The following is a 23,188-nucleotide window of genomic DNA, read 5'->3' on the forward strand; positions in this document are numbered from 1 at the left end:
ATTGGGAGATCCTGATCATGTTCACATAAATCTATATGAATTCCTGTCATGTTTTTTGATTCCCTGTTGTTGTTATACTGCATTACTGGCTATGCCAGATCAAACTTTACTCTGGAAAATTAGATTTTATACTTACATATTTTTATTTTAATATAATACTATATATTATATATATGTTTTTAATATAATATATAATATCATATTTTTAATATATAATAGTACAGTTATCCTCAGGAAATTTGGGGGGAAAGGGATTAGGTTGAGCAGCAATCTTTCTTGTTAGCATCATCTCTCCACCAAATAGTCTTAATGTAAGATACACATGTGCGCACATGTATGCAAAATGATCTCTTTCCTATTGGCAAACACACAAATTACATGAAAAAAAAGGAACAATAGTCTGTAGATTTCTTTTTTCTGGGAGTTAATATTATGGCAAGAATTTTGTTAAAAGAAATAAAAAACCAAGCCAGGGGCACCTGGGTGACCCAGTCAGTTAAGTATCTGACTCTTCGTTTCAGCTCAGGTCATGTTCTCAGGATTGTGGGATTGAGCCCTGTGTTGGGCTTCACGCTGGGCCTGGAGCCTGCTTAAGATTCTCTCCATACCCCCCACACCCCCCGCTTAAAACCAAACAAAACCCAAATTCCGTCTGGAGAAATTTTATTTATTACCAATCTTGAGATTAGCCAATAGCCATACTTACTTATTCTTAAGGTAATTTTGAAATTATGTGAACTTGAAATTTTGTAGATTAACGGTGTTAAGGGTCTTACTCTAGTAAAATCAGAATTACTGTGAAAACCGAAAGTTTGTCAAGAATGCCATAGTTTCCAGGAGCTAGGCTATGTCAACTGTAAATTTTACATTTGTTATTGTAGCTAAAGTGATGCCATCCTCAGTCACTATCATGTAGACTGCTGTTTATAGAAATCAGAATGTTGGTGTGGTTTTGTTGACTGTAGTAGTGATGTTTTAAATTCTGGTTATAATTTAATATTTTTTAAAGCCTATAACGGTTTCAGCCAAGCATTCATTAAGTGCTAGTGCTGAAAAATGCATCTGAAAATTATTTTGGAATAGAATTTAGATGTGACAAAAAGCTATGGCAGAAGCCAAAAATCTGTCATGATACGTGTTACTATTAATTTAGGAGAACTCTTAATCAGTAGCCAGAGTGCCACCAAAATAAAAGCAGCACTGAAGTGTGCATACCTTGAAGTTCATGAAAATTGTTATATAACCAGGCAAGAATGACCGATAAAGTGCTGGCGCCAGGGGCTAATAACAGTGTGGCTATAATGTGTCCCTAAGTCTGATTATCATCTATGATAATCATATTTTATGTATATTTATATATATTTTTTATATATCATATTTTTGATTATTTGAAAGGTGGACATAGTAATGTAAAAAGTTTTATTTGAAATGTTTGTTCACCTAAGTGTATTTTATTATCATTATTTTTAAAAATTTATTTTGGAGAGAGCACTTTTTTGGGAAAGTCTTTGTCTTTCTTTCATTTCTGAAGGACAACTTTGTCAGAGTATTTTGGTTGGAGTTTTTCCTGTCAGCATGTTGTATATGTCATCTTGGTGTCTCCTGGCCTCTATGGTTTCTTTCTTTCTTTCTTTTTTTTTTTTTAAGATTTTATCCATTTATTTGACACAGAGAAAGGGAGTGCACACAAGCAGGCAGAATGGCAGGAGAGGGAGAGGGAGCAGGAGAAGTAGGCTCCCCACTGAGCAGAGATCCCAACATGGGGCTCCATCCCAGGACCCTGGAATCATGACTTGAGCTAAAGGCAGATACTCAACTGACTGAGCCACAGGCACCCCACCTCTACTGTTTCTGCTGAGAAATCCACTGATAGCCTTATGGGGATTTTCTTGTAAATTACAACCTTTTCTCTTGCTGCTATTAAGATTCCTTCTTTGTCTTTGATTTTTGGCAGTTTTATTATATTGTTTCTTGAAAAAGATCTGTTCAAGTTGAGTTTGTTTGGGGACCTATGAGCTTCATGAAGTTGCATGTCCAACTCCACCAAATTTTGGAAGTTTCTCAGCCATTACTTCTTAAAATAAGCTTTTTGCCATCTTTTCCCTCTCTTCTCCATTGGGGACTCCAGGAATTTGTGGATTGTTTGTTTTGATGGTTAAAACACCAGCAGATCACATAGGCTTTCTTACTCATTTCCATTCTTTTTTTCTTTTTTCCCTCTGACTGGATAATTTCAAAGGTCCTATCTTCTAATCTGCGGTCTTTCTTCTGCCTGGGCCATTGTGTCGTGGACGGTCTCTGTCACGTTTTCCATTTCTTTCACGGTGCTCTTCAGCTCCAGAATTCCTGTTTGGTTCTCTTTTATGATTTCTGGCTCTTTGTTATACTTAACCATGTTCATGTATCATTTTCCCAATTTCATTGATGGTCTTTCTATGTTTCTTTGTAGCTCATTTAATTTCCTTGAAACAGTTATTAGGAATTCTTTATCAGGTAAATAGCAGATGTTCTTGTCTTTGGGGTCAGTTACTTGAAGATTATTGTGTTCTCTTGGTGGCATCATGTTTCCTTGATTTTTCATGTTCCTCAAAGTCTCATGGTGGTGTCTTCACATCTGCAGTGGCAGTCACCTCCTCTAGTCTTCATGGACCGACTTTGGGAGGGAAATTTTTGTCAGCCCTGCTAGGGATTCTGAGGCTTTGGGGGGCCTTCGGTGGATTTACCTGCATGCTTGCTTCCTCCTGTGGCACAGTCTTAAACTTCTGTGCCTTCTCTGGATTCTGCAGAGCCAGCTTGTGTGCTCACAACTTCCCTTTTCCAAGGGCGGCCTGTCCCAGGCCCGCAGATGCAGGCTGGCTTCATGCACATGCTTCCTGGTCGTCTACACAAGCTCACTCTTGATGCCCTTGGGAGTGTGCTTGGGGAGTTGGCCACAGGGTCAGAAGGAAGATGGTGGGTGAGACGTGTGGACTGCTTGAGGTATCTGTGCATGGGCTGGGTAGATCTGGGGGTGAGGCATCCCCAGTGCTCAGTGGGCCTCCTGCTAGAGCACATGTCATGGTTAGTAAGAGTCACATCCCTCTGATATATTCCGAGCCCTGACTGCTGATGTCCTTGCCACTTGCTGCCCTCTAGCGTTCAGCTCAAACTCAGCACGCTGGATGAGGCGCGGGAAGTGGGCCTGTTTGGCAGCATCTTCTCAAAACGGCTCCTCATCCTCGGGTTGCACTGGAGTGTCAGCCCCACCCAGATCCCACAGCTCCCACAGAGGCACTTTGTGGATGGTGCCAAGTTGTTGTTGTGGAGGGTGGGGTGTGACCGAGGCCCATCTTTGTTGTCCATTTTGTTGCGCTCAGTCCCTCACCACGTTAATTTTAAAACATTTTCATTATTCCAAATGGAAATTCTATACCCTTTAGCTATGACTCCCCAACCCCCCATTTCCTGTCCCTTAAACAATCACATCTTTTTCTATCTATAGATTTCCCTCTCCTGGATACTCCATGTAAATGGAATCAGAAGTTGTCTTTTGTAACTGACTTTTTCTGATTAGTATCCTATTTTTAAGGTTCATCTCTGTGGTAGCATGTATCAGTACTTCATTCCTTTTTAGGGCCAAATAATACTCATATTCCATTTTATGGATGTTCTACTTTTTGTTTACACTTTTATCCCTTGAGGGATGTTTGGATTGTTTCCACTTTGTAGCTATGGCCAAGGTATGAAAGCAATTAATGAAGAGAGGATGTTCTTTTCTTTCTTTTTTTTAAAGATTTTATTTATTTGACAGAGAGAGAGAGCATAAGCAGGGGGAGTGGCAGGAAGAAAACACACCGGTGGGTAACTCACATGCTCAGGTAACCAACCGTCTTTCATGATAGGCTGCCACAGAGATGAGAGTGGCGAAGGGGCTCTGGACACCTGTCTGTCTACCTGTCCTCTCCCACGTCCAGCCCCTGGAGAGATGGTGGTTGCGAACCTCTGCAGTGGGTTACGGGAAGCTGCTAAAGGATTTTGAGCAGGAAGGTGATTCAGCATGTCTTATTTTGGACCGATCTCACTGGTGGCTGTGTAAAGGATGGATTTGAGATGAGTACGACAGAAGCAGAAACCATGGGATTTCACCAGGGGGAGGGTAAGAAGATGGAAGAAAGTAGAGAGAGCCAAGGAGAGATCCCATCCTAGAAAGGGAGTCAAAATAAGAATGTTTCAAATGGTAGAGAGAGCACCAGAAAGGTGCAATGTGAGAAAAGCCCAGGAAAGAGGAGGGTGCGTACAATATGGTCTCAGTCATCTTGGTAAGGAGAGAAAAGTTCATATACCTGGTAAATCCCTCTGGAAAAATTGGGAATTCCTTTTTGCACCACCTGGTCAAATGAAACGAAGAGTCACGAGCCATGTTCCAGCTCTTCATACACTTTCAACTCTTTTCCCTAGGAAACTTGAATTCTTTTAACCTTCTCTTAAAGATTTTATTTTCATTCTCTAGTATTATTTTCATTGCCCTCTCGGGAAACTTGCCAATTGTTTCCACATCTTGCTTAAGTTGCCAAACTCAGAGCTGAAGAGGATTCTAACAAGCATTTGACAAACGTTGAGTATATGCAGAAGATTAAACTTTTGGTTCCTGCAAGCTAAGTTCCTATTACACATTCTAGTCCCGTATTTACTCTTTACGTCAATGCACTACATTCGTGATCACCCCATATTTTACAGTCCCTTCCAAACTTTGTCTGTCAGCAGGTGTGCTTTTCTTATTCCCTGGACTGGGAAGAAATCAAATATAACAGACACTCTTAGACGCAGAATGAAACCAACTCAGCCTGTTTAAGATGGCTAACATTGTACTGAACAGAACGGTCATATTGTGCTCTAAGTGTCACTTTTTTTTTAAGAGTATTTTATTTATTTATTTGAGAGAGAGAGAGAGAGAGAGACAGTGAGAGAGAGCATGAGCGAGGAGAAGGTCAGAGGGAGAAGCAGACTCCCTGTGGAGCTGGTAGCCTGATGCGGGACTCGATCCCAGGACTCCAGGATCATGACCTGAGCTGAAGGCAGTCGCTTAACCAACTGAGCCACCCAGGCGCCCTAAGTGTCACTTTTGAAAAAAAAAATCTGCATCTACAATTCATAAGACCTCATGAATCACAATTAGAAGAAACAATCCTATAAGACCCCCAAGATAATAAGACAATCTGAGTTTTTTTTTTTTTTTTTTAAATCTGTCCTATTTAAAAAAAACAGGAAGACTTACAGAAACTAGTGAAGATGTGTCTCTGAAAAAAGTACTTCGGAGGAAAATATACATCTTTTTAAAAAGAGCCTAGAACTGTGAGAACAACGAGAGGCTATTTCAGAAAAGTTACTCCTTTCTTTTGTTCTTTTCTCAGCTTGTAAAAAATATATTTCATGATGGCTCTTTCTTCCAATTTAGTAGGTTCTTGGTCTTGTAGTTAAAGGTAGTCCCCCAACTAGTAAGCACCTGACTTTTGCCTTTTTGGGATATACCTGTATGAATTTTAACACAGTATAAGTTTGTGTAACCACCACCACAATCACAATACAGAACAGTTTCATCACCCTAAAAATTCCTTTGGGCTGCTCCTTTGGGGTCACACCCTCACCCATCCCTAACCCTTGGTAACCACTGGTGCGGTCTCCATCCTGTAGTTTAGTCTTTTCAGAATGTTGTCTAAATATAAACTTACAGTACGTAACCTCTGAGACTGGCTTCTCTCACTCAGTATAATGCCCGAGATTCATCCAAGTGGTCTCGTGCCCATAATTCATTCCTGCTTACTGCTGACAAGCATCCCGTTGTGTGGCCGTAGCACAGTTTGTTTCTAGTACGCATATCGTGGTATTGTGTTGTGGTTTTCACCAGCATTTTCTCCAAAAATTAAAGATGTTGAATATCTGGGGATTTTTTCAGGGGAGGGATCGCCATCATTTTTTCCAAAGTCATCTGGGAGAATGGCCTCATTTTTCTCTTGTACTACTAGAAGAAAGCTCTGAATGGCCCAGAGTTGTGCATATGTACACGTTCAAGTCCAACTGCCCTTGAATATATTTTTATGTGCTTATTTGTCATCTCTATATTCTCTTTGGTGAAGTTATCTGTTCATATCTATTACCTATTTTTTAATTGGGTTGTTGGCTTTTTCTTCTAGCATGAGTTTTGAGAGTTCCTTACATATTAGGGATCCTAGTCCTTTATTGGACATGTATCCCACTCTGTAGCTTGTCTTTTCACTCTCTTGACCATGTCATCAGCAGAATACAAGTTTTTAATTTTAATGAACTTCAACATATATGTTTTTTTCTTTTACAGATTGTGCTTTTGAACTTGAGATACAGATATAGATAAAGATCTATCTATACCTATCCTGCCCCCATTTAAGTAAAATATATCCATTTACATTTTGTATGAAATGTTCCAAATTTACACAAAAATAGAAAAGTCAACTACTTGCTCAAATAACCAATGTGTATGTGTGTGTGTGTGTGTGTGTGTGTGTGTGTGTGTGTTTATATTGAGGGAGAGAGAGAGAGCGCGCACGCGCATGTGGAGAGGAGGGGCAGAGGGAAAGAGAAACTCAAGCAGACTCCATGCAGAGCGTGGAGCCCAGTGTGGGGCTTGATCCCACAACCCTGAGATCCTGACCTGAGCTGAAACCAAGAGTTGGATGCCCAGCTGACTAAGCCACCCAGGCACCCCTGTGTGTATGTTTATTAGATTATGTATACTTAGTATTTAAGTAAGGTGACTTAGCTTATGGAGTCACAGGAACTAGTTATCTTCAACATTGGGAAACTTACTTGAAGCCGTGACTCATCTCTAACTAGAAATATGATCTTTAGTCTATTCATTTAACTTCTTGGGTTTAATTTCTATTGTATTTAAAGAGAAATTTGAATTATTTAAGATTCCTTTTAACTTCCATAATGGTATTAATACATAACAATATTAATACAAGATTAATAATAATAACAGTAACAATACACTTGTATTGGGCTTATTACCTGTATGTCATGGTTGCAAGGACATATATTAAGTAAACACTCACATGTAATTCTTGCAACTGCCATGTGAGGCTGGTAAGGTCACTCCTGAGGGAACTGAGGTAATGCGGGGATGGAAGCCTGAGAGCCTGGCTCCAGAGCCCGCCTGGGACTCCCGGGCTTCATTGTGTGGTCTCCTTCTACTCAGTCCTGTTACTGCTTTAAATCAGATTTAGTAGAAATGAACATTTAAGAAAGTCTCTCATTTCCTCCTTGATTTTTTTTTTGATAATAAAGTGTGAATGACAAATGTTTAAATTATGAGGGAACAACTCTTGTTAAAATTATTAAGTCATTCAGGGAAAATAAAGCAGGTTACTCATTACGGATAATAGTTATATGTTTTATGGATTGTTTATTGACCAAAGAGAATCTAAATCAAACCGAAGTTACTCCCAAGACCCTATAATCTTTACGGTTGTGTAAAGGCTTTAAAATTATTTAAAAAACAAGCAAGAATAACATTTTCAAGTGGATTTTAACCAGAACTTGCTTCTGCATGGTTCCGTTTCATCAGATCCTCCTTTGGACTCCCCGTTCTTGGAAGATAAGCTCGGCCAGACCGGGGACGGGATTTAGAGCTGTTAGCGTGTGCGACAAACTTCAAGTAGCTAAGGGTGCTAAGCTTGGAGAGGGAAGAGCAGTCTCGAATATATGGAAAGCTATTGTTTAGCAGAAAGATTGACTAAATAAACTGTTCATGAAATTCTCACAGAGAGTAGAAAAGTGGGTGCCAGGAGTTGGGGAAGTAGGGAGAGGTTGGTGAAGGGACACAGACTTGCAGCTGTATGTGAATAAGGTGTGAGGGTTTCACATGTAACGTGGTGACTGTAACTGGTGTATAATGTGTCATAGAACTGACATTTGCTAAGATCATAGAACTGAACTGTTCTCACCAAAAAAAAAAAAAAAGTGATAAATATATCAGGAGATGGGTGTATTAATGAATTAGGTCGGGGGGCGGGATCCTTCCACGTTGTGTACTTGGAGCTGATCACGCGATGCACACTTCCGTAGCTTACAGTTTGGTCAGTTATGCCTCAACATAGCTGAGGAGAGAAAAGAAGGCTGGGACTGTGTGTGCTTGACCTGGGTCAGCGGCAGAAGTTACCGCGTGACAGACGGGCTTACGCGGCATAGCTTTGCTGGGAGGCTTTCCCGCAGATGCTAGGGAACCCGTGGGACAGGGATGCTGCGGAGCAGAGCCAGTCGTGGTTTCCTGGGATTGTGTGACTTTTCAGTTCCCTTTTCACAGTGCCTGGCATGTAAGAGGCACTCAGAAACTAACTGTCAAATTCCTAACTTAAAAAAAAACAGGATGGGAGAAATAGTCTTATTATTTTAAAACCAACATAATTCTTAAAATGACTTATTTGATTCTTTCTTGGTTTTAAAGAGCGATCGAGAGGGAGGAATATTTAATTTGATTTAGACGTGGGTTTACTTGCTTTCTCATTCCTCTCATATAGCATAAGGCTTCATAAATTTGTGTTAAGCTCTCCAGAATAAAGGTAAATAACTTCGATAGCTATTATATAAATTACTATGTAAATTTAAAAATGCACACGTTGTATGTGTGTATGCCTGAGTTTATTAATTTGTAAGCTCTTTGATATTAGGATTGTGGATTTTTGTGTTTCCCTTCACAGCACTTAGCTCAGAGCCTTTTTGAAAGCGTATGTGAAAGATTTCAAATTGTATGTGTGTGCACTTGGGACGGAGGGGATGGGAAAGGGGGAGGGTTGTCTCTAAATCTCATTATTATTCAGAAATAAGGCCCTATATTTCTGTATGCTAATGCTGATTCTAAAATTTAGATGTAATCAGTTCAAGCTAGATCTGAATTGTGTGTAATGTAGGGGAGTGTGTTCAATGTCTGTTGCTTTCTTAGGTGCATGTGAGGGAACCCTGGCTTGCTCCACCTGTCACCTCATCTTTGAAGAGCACATATTTGAGAAGCTAGAAGCAGTCACGGATGAGGAAAATGACATGCTCGATCTGGCCTATGGACTAACAGATAGGTAAGAGTTTAGGACTACTTCAGCCATACTAATAATCTGGGAAGTTAAAGTTTTTAGTAGTGTGTATCTATCTGAGACCAGACCCACACATATAATGGTAATCTCCTGACACAGATAGATAATGGTCACAAACTCTGAATATCAAATATTTCTTTTTGTTCTCACTCTTATAATTTTCGCCTTTATGAAACTTTCTGTTCTGCTAAAGTAAAAAAAAAAAAATCCATTCAAGGTATAGGAGGTATAAGTTCTAGATCCTAATAAATCTTCTTTCATCTATTTTTATGCCAGGGATTAATATTTATCACAATTTAATGAGTTGGGATTCAATTTAATGATTTTTATGGTGTTCTTGAAGGACAGATTTGATAATTGGATGAAATTATCATGGGAAGTTTAACCTACTTGAAAGAACAGAAGTTTTAAAGAAACAATATATAATGGTAACTATATTAAAAAGAATAGTTCTGTTTCTAAGTGTATCTTAATACACTTAGATTTAATTAGAGCTTGTTCTTGATATTAACAATAGGTAGAATTCCTCTTTAAAGTAGTCAGATTTATAGTAATAAGTGATATTGAGTGATACTTGATTTTTAAAAATTACCTAGTCTTTCAGTTGGAGTTAGAGGAGGTAGCTAGTTACGTTATTGTTTCAGGGGGGCAAGATCATAAGGGATTACTGAATTAAGGTTGCCTTTGGTTTTAACTATAATTTGGTGATCCTCATGAAAAATCACTGTTTAAGAAATTAAAAATAATAGTAATAATAATAGCCATAAATTGTATATATTATATAACCATAATTTTGTTAAATCCTTAATGTCAACCATATTATTTAATCCTTACAAAAATGTTTAGGTCATTGGTATTTATTTAGAGGTGACGAATCCATTTATTCCCTTTGGTGGTTCATTTTCCTGCTGGTGGCAGTGAGACTGATCCCCAGCAGGAGAAGCTGGGAAGACAGGGTCTCTTCAGAGCAAAGTGTACGGTAGCTGCCCCGTCCCCATCCCCCTTCACATCTTTAGGTGCCATCTTCTCTGTCGACCCCTGTTTTTGCTGGGGAGTAGCGCACAGAAGGCACACAGTGACTGTTGTGGGGAAAGAGAACAATGCTTGTCACAGATAGCAGTTATAAGACACTGGGGCACATCTGGAATGAAAATAATTTTGCTCACAGCCAGTGACCACATGTAAACGATTTCTGGGGTACCACATAGTTCCAAAACAAACAAGGAAATTCTTTCGGTTCCTGTATGTATTTTAAAGTTAAGTGCTGTGTAAATGTCTTTATTTCTTAAGATAAAACACCATTGTTTTAATGTTTATTATAGAGTCTTCTTCACTGTGATTACTGCTGGATTGGTGATACATGGGCTCATAGAGCACTTATTGTAATGGTTACCGGTCGCATTTTTCCTGTATCTCCAGGGCCTGATTCACCATATGGCATCACCCAACTAGTTGTGGAATTAATGGTCAATAGAGAAATTCAGGAATTACCTGTGGGTCCGTATTTGGTGATAGTCATTGCTTGGTGCCACCGATTTCCAGGGGTAATGGACACAGAGGCCTCAGTGTCTGTAGTTGGAAGATGAGGATGATAATCGTACCTGCCACGCTGGGTTGTTGTGTGATGCTCTTAGAACAGTGTTTGTTGGAGAAAGCAGTCATTAAATAGTTTTTAGCATTGTAATCGTAAAAATATCAATTTATGTGCTGGATACTTACTATTATGCCTAGGTACCTGACAATGATTTTTCTGACCTCCAGGGTTAGGCAGTATCATCACCATTTCATAGGCAGGAAAATAAGGTGTAATTACAAGATTTGCTTAAGGCTGCACGCACATCTAGAGAATGACAGAGCCTTGATTTGCATCGGTTATATTGGGCCCCAAAGTTGTTGATCTTATACTTCTTTGAACTGAAAACCAACCCTTAGGAGTAAAGTAAACACACCCTCTAGTGTATTTCCACTGTCACGTATATATGGCAAAGGGGACTGGAGAACATACCGTCAAGGTTTGTGCAGTGTCAGAATTTTGTGGAATTTAGGGTGAAATCAAGGCCACTTTGCGGTTGGTCTCCTGGTCTGGAGGTATAGACATTTTGTCCACTGGATAGACCTAGAGCAAGAAGGTAGAGGAGAGAGGGGAGAAAACAGTTGCAGGCACCACTGCCTTGTCTTCATGGAGCCACCATCCCTGGGTCCCCATACCACACTTCCTGTCCTTTTACTGCGCTTACCGTAAGCTGCCCCTTTTCACTGACAGCTATTTCCATCTCTGTCTTGCTTACTAAATTAAAAGTGCCTTGGAGACTGGCATTATCTCGTCTGTATGTGAACACTGGGAATAACCAGCAGTCTCTCTCTAGGACTCGCCACAGTCGGACGAATTGGTCTAAATTGGCTTGACACATTTTCTGCCCTGCAGACAGAGCTCAAGCCATAATTGAGTACGGTCAAGGCTATTTGTAATCAGCAAATATGAATTATTGGCAGAAGAGGATTATTTCTATCAGAAGTCAGTATTTCCTCTGGTTAAACTTAATCCCTTGCTCAGAAACTTCCCAGTGGTCCCTCATTGCTCACTATTTAAAGCCTAAACTCTTGGTATTTAAAGCTATCTGTGGCCTGGTGGCTGTTTTAGCCCATCACCCTCCCTGCATAGCAGCCCAGCCAGGCTGCAAACCCATATGGCCTCAAATATGCCTTGAATCCCTGTACCTTTGCCTCAAATGACTTTATCTTTTATTAAGTATTACATCCTCCCCATCCTTTAAAGCCCATTCTAAGTGCCATCTCTTCTGGCCAGAAGTAAGTGCTTTCTTCTTTCTTCTCAGACCTTCTGGCTTTTTCTCTCTGTGGCATCGGTCACGATCTCACATGTTAATTATCTGTAAATGTGTCTCATCTCTTCTGTTTGATTGAAAGTTCACTCTTTCATTCTGTCGCTGGTAGTTGAGTCCCACAGCAGTTCTGTGAGGACCCTGCTTATTCTTCATCTTTAGGATTAGGTTAGGAGACTAATGTCTGGCAGGGTTAGGAAACGGGCCATGTGCCGTGCTGGATTCTGGACCCCTGCCTGGTCGGCTCTAACCCGATGCTGCCTCCTTACAGCCCCTGGCCCCCGGCACGTCAGCGTGTTCAGTGAGGGACGTGAGGTGCTCTTCCTTGCACACCCACTGACATTCAGCGCTGTGCCTTTAGATGCTCAGGAAATGCTGGATGGATACATGAATGAGACCAAGACCTGCATGCCGAAGTCCATCACAGTGTAGACAGTTTGACTGTATCACTAATATATTGTTTTTATGTGCCTCACAGAGAAAAACATTGCTGATTAAAATACTGGTATAAAGTTATCACTTGACAGTTTGTGCATATTAAAAGAGCTATTTATACTTACTTAGATATATATTTGTACGTCACTGTTTAAAAAAGTAAAATACAAATAAAATTGGTAGTAATTCTGAAGAAAAAAAAAAGGAAAATGGAATTATAGTCTTCCAGTGACAAATATTTGCCTTACTAATGCCAAATTTATGTCCTCCTATGTATGTTTCTTAACTTTCATAGTCTCTTTGGACTTATTTTGAGTGCTGGTTAAGTTCACACATGTAGTATGAACACCTTTTCCACAACTCAGTTGAAAAGATGCCCATCAAACGGTGTCACTGAGCCCACAGCTCTGATGGGACTGCCGCCTCCCAGTGCAGCTGTGATTGTAAGATGCTGTTGATTTTAAGACGCATCTCCATTTCAGAGATATTAAAAATGTGGCCAAAAAATGCATCTGATAATTGATGACTTAAGTCTATGTATTTATTTCAGATTTCTTGTTTTAAAGGTTTTAAAAATGGTACTTTTCTTTTATCGTCCGTATGGTTTCGAGGACAGTGGTGGTGGGGGGAATTGATGAATCATTCTCTTGGCGTTGCTCAAACCTCTGTTCTCTTCCCCGTTGTCGTGCCTTCCGATGATTTCATTGCTTGTCAGCCCTTTCACCGAAACACAGTAGTTGTAGGAGATGCTAGAGACTGAAGACGAACATGCTTCCGCACACTGTGCTTTGTGTTCCGTCTCACACTTGCATTTCTGTGTAGCCTCTAGTTTTGAAAGGGTTGGGTGTGTCTTTCGATGTAGTGGAGATTTAAAAGGTAAGTAAATCCCTCACTGCTTTGGGTAGGAAAATGTCCTGTCAGCTGCATTGCCTTATGAATAGTAACACACTTGATCCTAAACCATAACTTCTCCCTCTTACGCAGATCTCGATTGGGCTGCCAAATCTGTTTGACAAAGGCTATGGACAATATGACAGTTCGAGTACCTGATGCTGTGGCTGATGCCAGACAAGCCGTGGATGCGGGCAAGAACTCCTAAGCCAGAAAAAATTGGAATATTTTCACAAAATTTTACCTATTTTTTATAATTATTATTTCTTAATGTAATTACATGAGAACATGGGTGAAGGGGTTTGTTATTATGATTAGCTTTACCACTTTAATTGACCTTACATAACTGTTGCATTTTGTAGTTCTAAAAGTTTGCAACTGTTATTTTGGTTCACTTACAAAAAGCAAATCAAATATTAGAAAATACTTAGTATTATAAAACCTTACATATTTCACCTTATGTTTGTCTAACAACTTTAGCAAGATATTTTCACCTAAATCTTATTCCTAATTACATGTAAGTTAGGTTAAAAAAAGGTATTATTTTTCCCTTTTAGATGTGGGTGAAGGCAGAGATCAAAAATGGCTTGTCTAGAGCCACAGGACAAATGAGAAAATACGTACTAGAACTCGTATCTTCTTAGTACAAGTTTCGTGTTCAGACTGAAACTAGAGAAATTAGAAGTATCTTATCAACAGCAATAATTAAATGAACAAAACTAATCGTTCAGTAAACCGCTTAATTTCAAAGACTATCGCTGCCTCTCAATAAAGATTTCAGAATTGTGATCCAGTGAAAGTGTCTGGACTTCCTCACAGCTGGGGGCTGGTTTCCGAGAGCCAGCACCCTGCGGGGCTGTTCACGGGCCAGGCAGAAGCTGCATCCTGTCCGTGACTAGTTCTGGAAGTCACACAGCACCACTTCTGCCTCTCTTCTCATGAGCAGTGAGGCACTGAGTCTGGCCCCTCGTTTGAAGAGAGGGTGTCAGAGAACTTGCAGACGTGGTTTAAAGACACCACAGTAACCATTACCTTGAGGTTGGTTAGCTTCTGGCACGTTACTGCCCGAGAAGACTGGCCTTCTAAGTGTTCTGAACGTTTCAAGAAGGGCTGGATTTTGCTCTTACATTGCATTTTGAAAGATTCTTGTGTATTCTTTATTATGATGGTTCATTGGTTTTCTTCTCTAACTCCCAATAGTTTTCTTCCTGACAGTTGGTTAAAATCAGAGAGAATAATGGTGGGTTCCCTTTCAATGCCGTGTAATTTTAGTTAACATTTCTCTGCATTTTGCCATCAAGAAAGGCAGCTTCCTTTGGCATAATAGTATGTATAATTGTTGGTTACATGCTAACACTTAATATTGTATTTGGTTTTCACAAATAAAACCAACCTGTAATTACATATGTAATTCAGAGCTACTGAATTAGTTTTCCAAGTGAACGATTCGAAGAATTTTGAAAACCTTTTGCCTAACATTCACTGAAAATATTGTCTAGTTTTTGTCTTAAAGGACAACTTTCTTATTTTCTTGATGACTATTTAAATATTATGGTGATCTGTGTAGTTTCTATCTTAGTCATTTAGCATTTATCAGAATAATTACATTTTGCTTAAAAAATTGTTTTCTTCGGGGGAACTTAGATTCATTATATGTTTTCTCATCTTTTTCTTCTTGTTTTACAATTCTTTTAATTGCTTTTCCTGCTCCTAAACTCCCTGAAGTTTTGTGGCAAACCACATTTTGGATCAGAATTTGTTAGGTGGATTTCTTATTTATAGGCTAACTTACCACTCTATAAAAACTAGAAATAATGTGTTTTATGCACATTCTAAAAATAGTACATGAAACTTTATTCTAAGTGTAAACTGTTCAAAGGTATTCAAACATTATACACAAACTTTGTTTCCTATTAGAGAAATATTTAAGAATGGAAATATGATCTTGGTTAAGCAACAACAGGATTCCTTTAATGTGTCAGCACATCACATGATATCAAGTTGTTTTTATCATATTTTCTTTTGTTTATAAGTTTCTAGAAACTTAAAAATTAGAAAACCAGCTGGCAGGAGGAAGACATGATCACTTGCAGACACAGAGTGGTTATTACAGAAGAGAAACAGGGGGTTAAAAGACCATTTAAATCTACCAGAGGCCATTGAGAAGGGAAGTGGATGGGAAAGGTCTCTGTAGTGAGACGCGTTACTTCTGCAGAAACTTAGTAAGAAATCATCTAATCATTGTCCTCATTCCTCTTTCCCTTTGACTCTCATCTGCCCATCTTACCACCTCGATGTAGGATTTGTCATTTAATTTTTAGACATGGTTTGATGTTAAAAAATTAAGCAGAGCCTTCACGCCTTTCTGCTTCCCTCTGTCTATGAGCCGTCGCTGAAACCATGACCTCTCAGCTTGGTTCACCCAGTAGTCTTTACCCTCCCTCATCTGCCCGAGGCCTCTGCCTCAGACTGCCCGTTAGAGCATTTCCTGCATTTGGCATTAGGTAGCCTTATTACATGCAGCACTACTACATTTGCCCCCTGATAAGACAAAGCTTTTTCAGAGTAAGGACTGGGTTGTGTTCATCTTCGTAACTGCGGTGTCTATCGTGGTATTTGTCCCACAGTAGGTGTATCATAAATACTTGAGTTAAACAAAACCTGGTCTTCTAAGGAGTGTGTTGCTCTGTGGCAATCTCCTGTTACGGATGAGACCATATGAGCTCTTCACTCCAATTTAGCAGAAATCAGGACACACTGGTTTTCCCGAGAGAGCAGATAATTTCCACTGTATTAAGAAGGATTATTCAACTCATCATCTTTTTTAAACATACCTTGAATGAAAAAGCTCTTGAGTGGGCTGAAGTCAGGTGTCTCTGCTGGTCTTGGATCTTGCAGGTAGGTAGTCCTTGAAATACAAGTGCTGAGATCCTGTAGGTGGTACATGGTCTCCGTCCCCTTGAGTCACATGACACCATCATGACGAAGCCTCCAGATGGGCGCTTCTCCATCTGGGGAGTGTCTGCCATCATGTATTTCGCAAAGCCTCAGTGATTTCCCATCAGCGTTAGGCTTTCCGTTGGTCCTAATGAGGATTCCTTAAGGCAGTGAAAAGGGATAGTTAGTTCACAGACTGTTTTCCCAAACCAAGCAAACCAAAGACTGAGAAAAATTGAGAAACACATTCTTCTTAATATTTTTATTTTAATGTCCTATCTTTAATAGAGTCTTACTTGGTTTCTTGACTGAACTCCAAAGACTGAGTGTGCCTCAGAGAGATAGCAAGGTAGCTCTCCTTTGCCATGAGGGAAAAGCATGGGGTTTATTGTTTGAAGACCTGGGGACTGTTTAAAAAAACCTATCTAAAACTTGAAAATAAAGCAAAAAGATTACTACTGCAGGTCACTTTAAAGTGGTACTTGGAGGATGTCTAACTGGGCACCAAGGATCACCTGATGCTCTAAGAAAGGGGCATTAGCAGACTATGTCCTGTAGGTCAAATCCAGCCCACCACCTGCTTTAGGTCACTAAGCCTTACTGGCGTGCAGCCCAGCTCATCTCCTACTTACTGCCGTGGGCTTTCATCTGATAGTAGCTGAGTTGAGCAGTTATGACAGAGACAGATGACTTATAACACCTAAAATATTTGTTGTCTGGCCTTATACAGAAGAAGTTTGCTGACCCTGGCTCCAGGGAAGATAACTTTGACTTAGTACTTAGTAGCGACTAGGACCCAGTCCCTCTAAAGTTAGACTTTTTTTTTTAAAGGTTTATTTGTTTGAGAGAGAAAGAGAGTGCCAACGTGCACACAAGCAGGGGGAGGGGCAAACAGAGAGGGAGAGGAGGAGGGAGCGATCCAAGGGCTCTGAGATCATGACCTGAGCCAAAATCAAGAGTCAGATGCTTAACCGACTGAGCCCCCTGGTGCCCCATCTGAAGTTAGATGTTAAGTACCTTAGAGAAGATTGTTAAGTTGCAAAGGTTTTTTTGTTTTGTTTTGTTTTGTTTTTTGGTAGAAAAGTAACTGAGAGTTACGGTGTCTTGCCTTGTAGGGTCTCATCCTGTCCTCCGGCTGCCTGGGCAGTCTCCTCCAGCACTGTTTCCCACTGCGTGTGTGCGTGTGTGTATGCTTCTCATGTCCTTCTTTGAACCAGCTTTGTCATTCTGCTGGTCCCCTCATTAATGAGTTAAATAAATCTTTGATGTATGCTCACCGTGTATTTGTATGAGAATCCTTTATAATTCATAGGGTATGATACAACTTTATTACAAAATTATACAATACCAAGACCTCTTGAGGCCTGTCTGTGTCCCCTCACGTGTGTGCCATCTTGAGGCAGTCAAGCCTCTGGTTACGCAGCTGGTAGTAGAGCTAATTACGCCCAGTACCTCAGCCGAACTACTCTCTCGTCCGTGTAATGAGATCCACTGGACAATGTTGTGTAGTTACTTAAATTAAAAGATGATGCGTGTAAACATTTTTAACTATAAAGCGCTGTGTGGAGTGTCACATAAAGTGTTAGTGTAAAGAACTGTAAAACTGTGATTGTTGATTATCACTTCTTGACAAAATCGTGACTGTGGGTAATGAAGCAAAGGTGGAATTCTTACTATCTAGGAATGGCAGACTGGGGCTCTATTCTTTGACTTACCCATTTAGAAGTTATTTTTTAAAAGTAGATGTATACAGGGAGTAATCTTAAGCCTAACTACCCCTCCGATGAATGCACTCAAATGAAAGTTGCTTTATTATAATCGTTTACATTAGAGAAACAGTCCATTGCTAGGTCCTTGAGAAGTAGCGACAAGTTGAAAATTTCTAGCCCGTAATAACTACAAAAAGGAAGCAGATAACAATACAGCTATGAATGTGGGCTGGAAATAACTCAATGCCTTTTTATTGAAAGAAAAAATAAGGAGCAGTTCTCACAAAAGTAAAAGAAGGAAAGTACCTGTCGCTGAAAATGGAAATATAAATTGTTTACTTTTTAGAGCAACATCAGTTCTTTCAAACCACACAACTCCTTGTAATACTCCAAAACACACTACCTCATGGAAACCTGTTCTGAATGGGAGAATAGCACTCTACCAGGATCAGCTTACCCGTCTCCTACTAAATTGAGATTTAATATATTTTATTAATCAAGCTCAGAAAAAAATTTTTTTTATATATTTCTTGGTAGCCCAATCTGACTTTTTCCAAGTATGGTCATTGGCTGTATTTTGCTTGAGAGAGAAACCATTTCTTCAGCATGAGAGAGAACACTTTGAAGAAAGTTTTAATAATCCCATAAAGGTTCCATTTAACATAATTCTGCTATGGGGAAGTAGCATCCTCTGGCTGCTTGGTTTTGAGCTGTGTCCTGTACAACCAAGTGATCTAAGATCAGATTTGAATTACAAAATCAAAAGTGGCAGCTCCTCCCTCTTATTAAAATCCAGTCTCTTTTATTCATGTCATATTCCAAATGCCTTGAGGCATATCTGGCACATAGTAGGTGGTCAGTCAATATTAGTTGAATTTTTTTAATGACTCTCCTACAAAAAGGTTTCCTGGCTTGCCCACCACTGTTTCCCCAAAAGGTTTCTGGGATAAAATAGCAGGGGCTCCTGAGAGGAGAAAATCCCGGGGTTAGAGTTTTGGATTAATAAGCATAATTATGTTAAATGAGACGCTAAACTAAATAAAGCAAAGCAGATAGATAGGTTCTATACCATCGACCGCTTCCAAGGTTAAAGTCTTAGGTTATAGTTCTTATCAGGATGATGAGGAGACAAACTTTCAAGTGTTTTTAAGTCTTCGTTACTTTTGCCAGACAGTTGAACTCTTCAGAAGGGCGAGGTGATTATTTCTTGTGAGACTGCTACCAAGTATCACGAAACCGAAAATCAAGTGCTCGTGTACCCAGCGGGGGGTGGGCATGCTTTGACCTGACGGCCACCTCTCCCAGCTTCTGCTTGTGTGTCCTGCACGGTGTAGTGCTCAATGACCAGACCTTTAGAGTACCGAGGTTTCTTTTTCATTGTGCAGGGCAAAGAGAGCGTGGCCCTAGAAAGCGGACTTTTCTGGTTTTCTCTTACTCTACCAGCAACGAAAATGTTCATTTGACTGTTGGACCAGCTCTCAGCCAACCAGCTGGTTGCACTTGTGTGGGAATCATGCACGGCCCTGGAGCTCTGCCGGAGCCCCTGTGAAACCCCGTCCTTGGGGGGTCAGAGCCTCATCTTGATGTGGTTCATGGGCACACCTCAAAATACCCATTTTCAAGCCCAGAATACATGCCAAGCAGCAGGATAACAGAACTTACCACAAGGCATTAGATTATGAAACCACCTGTTGGCGCTCATGTGTGTCTCCATTATTACACAACGTTTTTTATGCCGCAAGTCCAACTCTGAACCCACGAGTCTTCCAAACCAAAAGTTGTTTGGAGAGAGAGCAAAGGAAAAGCTAAACAGGAAATAAGTAAGCCAACAGTCATCACCTAATGCAACTGCACAGAAAAGTTGAAAAATATTTTAAGTGTTCTCAAAATGTTTGTAGATATCAAAGAGCCAAACCATCTGGGTGAAACATTCCATTACTCTTCACTTTTTTGTAGTTTGGAACTAGATAAAGCTCACCCCTGCCCAAGGTAACATACTTTGCACGTAACACCTCATTCAAAACTTCCAAGCATGTTAAGTTCTAATTAGTAATAAAATTTAGAAGTGCGTGGCTATTAATGTTTTTCTTTTAAACACTTGTCCCTGAGGCTTGAAATGGAGAGGGAGTCTCTCCCTACCCAACTCACACAGCCTGCCAAGATGTTAATTCCGTTCTAGCTCCCCTCCCTGCTCTGCCCCGCCCCCTCTCACATTTTACATTTACGCAGCTCCTTCAAGCCTTGTGGTCTTGAAGGAGCTGGGTAATAGTAAGCAGAATTCTGATTCTCAGGGGTGCTCGGCCTCCCCTAATTCCTCACCTGACACTGCCCTTTCCTCTGTCTGCTCCTTTTTGTAGTACTTTTATGTCCCTCTTCTCCAAGATGCCTTCCACATCCAGCCAAATACTATCACTGAATAATTAACAGGAGAGAGTTTATTGAAACTTGTTAGTCTTGAAATAATTTGCTAATTTGGTCATCTGATAAACCAGACTGGAGATGCAGGGCTATGATTTTGGATGAGGAATGCTTCTGGTCACCTGGCAAGTCCCATGTAGGGACTGGCATATGAAGGCATGTCCGGTCCAGGGGGGGAGCACAGCCCCGGGGTGGGGGGTGGGCAGCAGCTGCTGTTTCTCTGCAGCCAGTTGTTGCCAAATAGGAAGACAGGCTGGTGTTTTCAGATTTTTTTCCCCCAAGAGAAGCTGGGACCCAAGTTCTTAGGTGAAATCTCCTGATCGTTACATGTTTGCGAGGATTTTAAGTTTGGTTTATTTTTCATGTTGTATGGGAAGAATGAAACAGCCATGAGCAGAAGAATGGATTCATCTCACAAACTCTGGTCTAGAGAACCCGAGAAGTGGGCTGGCTAAGTCCTAGATGATTAACACTTTATACTTAGAAGGCTTGGACATGTCCACATGGGTCTCCTCCAGTGAATTTGATGTTCAAGTTACTTCACAACTCATGTACCTGGGCTTTGGAGCCTGGCCAGACCTGGGGTGAGCCTGTACACTGACCATGGACTGGAGTAGATGGCCCAGCTTCTCTGGGGTGTCTGCCTGATTTTAAGATGGCCTCCAGGCTGCAAGGCTTCCCAAAGGGTCTACATCCTCTCCTGTCCCCAAGTGGAAAGAGCCCGGAGTGTCATCCAAGATCTCACCAAATCTTGCTTTAATAGTTGTAAGAAACCTTTAACAAGCCTGGATTAGAACCATCCTCCACTAGGATGATCAATCTGACAACAAATTGGATCTTTCACATTCCATGAGGGAAGTTCAAGCCCCTTCCTATAGCAAGAAGAGATCCCGAGATCCTGGTCTAGTAACACAAAATCCTTGTGGTTCCCTGGATAACCTCATGCAGTTTTGTAACTCGGCATTTGCTTAACCTGATCCCTGGAGCACGCTCCTGCCTGTGCTTGGCTTGGCTAATTCTTCATGCTCTTTTAGACCTGTCTGGGATGTGCTCTCTGAACTCCCAATGGGGGCCCCCAGGAAATGGTTCCCTCTTAGCATTTACCATATTAGAGCATACTGAGATTGGCTGGTGGCTTTTGTCTCTGCCACTGAGCTATAAGCATGTCCCATGGATCGTCCTGCCCAGAGCACGGTGCCTCACACATACTAGTCAGTCAGATACCGGTACTGAAATTCAGGAAAGCAGGTGTCTTTGTGCTTAGGGTACAAGCCATGTGAACACACACAAGTGCGGTGAACATACATTCCAAACTCAGGAAGGAGTAAGGGTGTGGTTAAAGGGGCCCCAGTAACATTACTTGTCCCTGGTTTGGACTTGTTTTTTTTTGTCTTGGAGTCCTTTAAATGTGTTTCATGGTTCCTTACAGGCCCCCCCCCCCCCCGCCTACTTTGGAAGGGCAGAGATTTCTGATCTAATAAAGTGTGTGACCTTGGAAGAGGAAGGAAGGGAAGAAGGTAATATCCACCTATTTATTTAACAGATTTTCATTGAGCATCTACTAGGTACTGGGGATTCAGCAAAGACAAAACAAAACAATTAAATCACTGTCCTTACAGTTTACTTTCCAGTGGGAGAAATGGAAAAGACATGAACGTATAGGGTTTTTTTCAATGGTAAGTGCTTTGGAGAGCATAACACAGAGAAGATAGATAAAGGTGCTGAGTGGGGCAGAGTGAGGGGTTAGGGCCTGATTTTTTTTTTTTTTTAAGATTTTATTTATTTATTTCACAGAGGGTGAGAGAGAGCACAAGCAGAGAGAGAGACAGAAGAAGAAGCAGGGTCCCCACTGAGCAGAGAGCCCAACTTGGGGCTCAACCCTAGGACCCTGAGAACATGACTTGAGCCAAAGGCAGAGATTAACCCATTGAGCCACCCAGGTGCCCCAAGGACCCGGTTTTAAATAGGGTGGTTTCTGAGGTGAAACGTGACAGGGAAGACAAGGCCTAGGGAGTGGGCAGAGACTGGGGAGGCCTAGGTCAGAAAGGTTAATGAGTGGAGAACGGGAGTTTCCAGGTGGTGTAGGCCTTGTAGGCCATGGTAAGGACTTGGTTTTCCTCCGTGGAATGGAAGCTGCTGGAGGGTTTTGAGATAAACAATTCTGACTTGCCTACCAAACGCCCAGCACTGTGCTAGGCGTTCACATAAGCTACCTCATTTATCTTGTACATTACCCTGCAAGGTGTGGTATTCTCATCAGTTTGTGGGTGTGGACTTACATGACCTTCTCCAAGGTCAAATAAGCAGTAAGTTGCAGGGGCCAGAAAGATTTAACTTCTGTAAGCCCTGGCTTCATCCTCTCTAAGGTAGGGATGCCTAAAAACCCTATACAATTATTATGAAATTCAAATGATAGTATACATAATAAAACTCAATAAATGTTCATTTCCTTCTTTGTCCCAAGGTCACACACATAATTAAGAGTAAAGGGAACACTAGGGCTGCTTGGGTGGCTCAGTTGGCTTAGCATCCCACCCTTGATTTCTGCTCAGGTCATGATCTCAGGGTCGTGAGATTAAGCCCCCACATGGGTTCCACGCTCAGCGTGGAGTCTGCTTGAGACTCTTTCCCTCTGTCCCTCCCCGCACATATGTGCCCCCTGCCCAGTCTCAAATGCATAAATGAACCTAAAGAAAAGGCACCACTAGATAGGAGAGCTTCACCGAGCAGCACACCCTTCTCTCTCCTTTCCTCCCTCCTGTCTCTGGTTCAGTCTCATCTTTATACTGAGCCTGTCAGACTGCTCTCTAAGGCAATTTCCAGCTGGAAAGTACCTTGTTCCTTCTGCTTTGTCTGGACG

General features: G+C 41.0%; 1 protein-coding gene across 1 annotated transcript in view; it reads left to right on the forward strand.

The window, feature by feature from the left end:
- The window catches only part of FDX1 (ferredoxin 1), a 30,665-nt gene extending 16,606 nt beyond the window's left edge, over positions 1-14,059 (forward strand). Inside the window, exons 3-4 of the mRNA XM_032838323.1 lie at positions 8,954-9,083; positions 13,358-14,059. Of these exons, the coding sequence (XP_032694214.1) occupies positions 8,954-9,083; positions 13,358-13,472 (245 nt within the window). The 3' untranslated portion in view covers positions 13,473-14,059. The remainder of the gene's footprint in view (positions 1-8,953; positions 9,084-13,357) is intronic.
- The last annotated feature ends 9,129 nt before the right edge of the window (positions 14,060-23,188 follow it).

This window comes from Lontra canadensis, unplaced genomic scaffold (genome assembly GCF_010015895.1).
Source record: "Lontra canadensis isolate GAN:19392208 unplaced genomic scaffold, GSC_riverotter_1.0 scaffold104, whole genome shotgun sequence".
NCBI lineage: Eukaryota > Metazoa > Chordata > Mammalia > Carnivora > Mustelidae > Lontra > Lontra canadensis.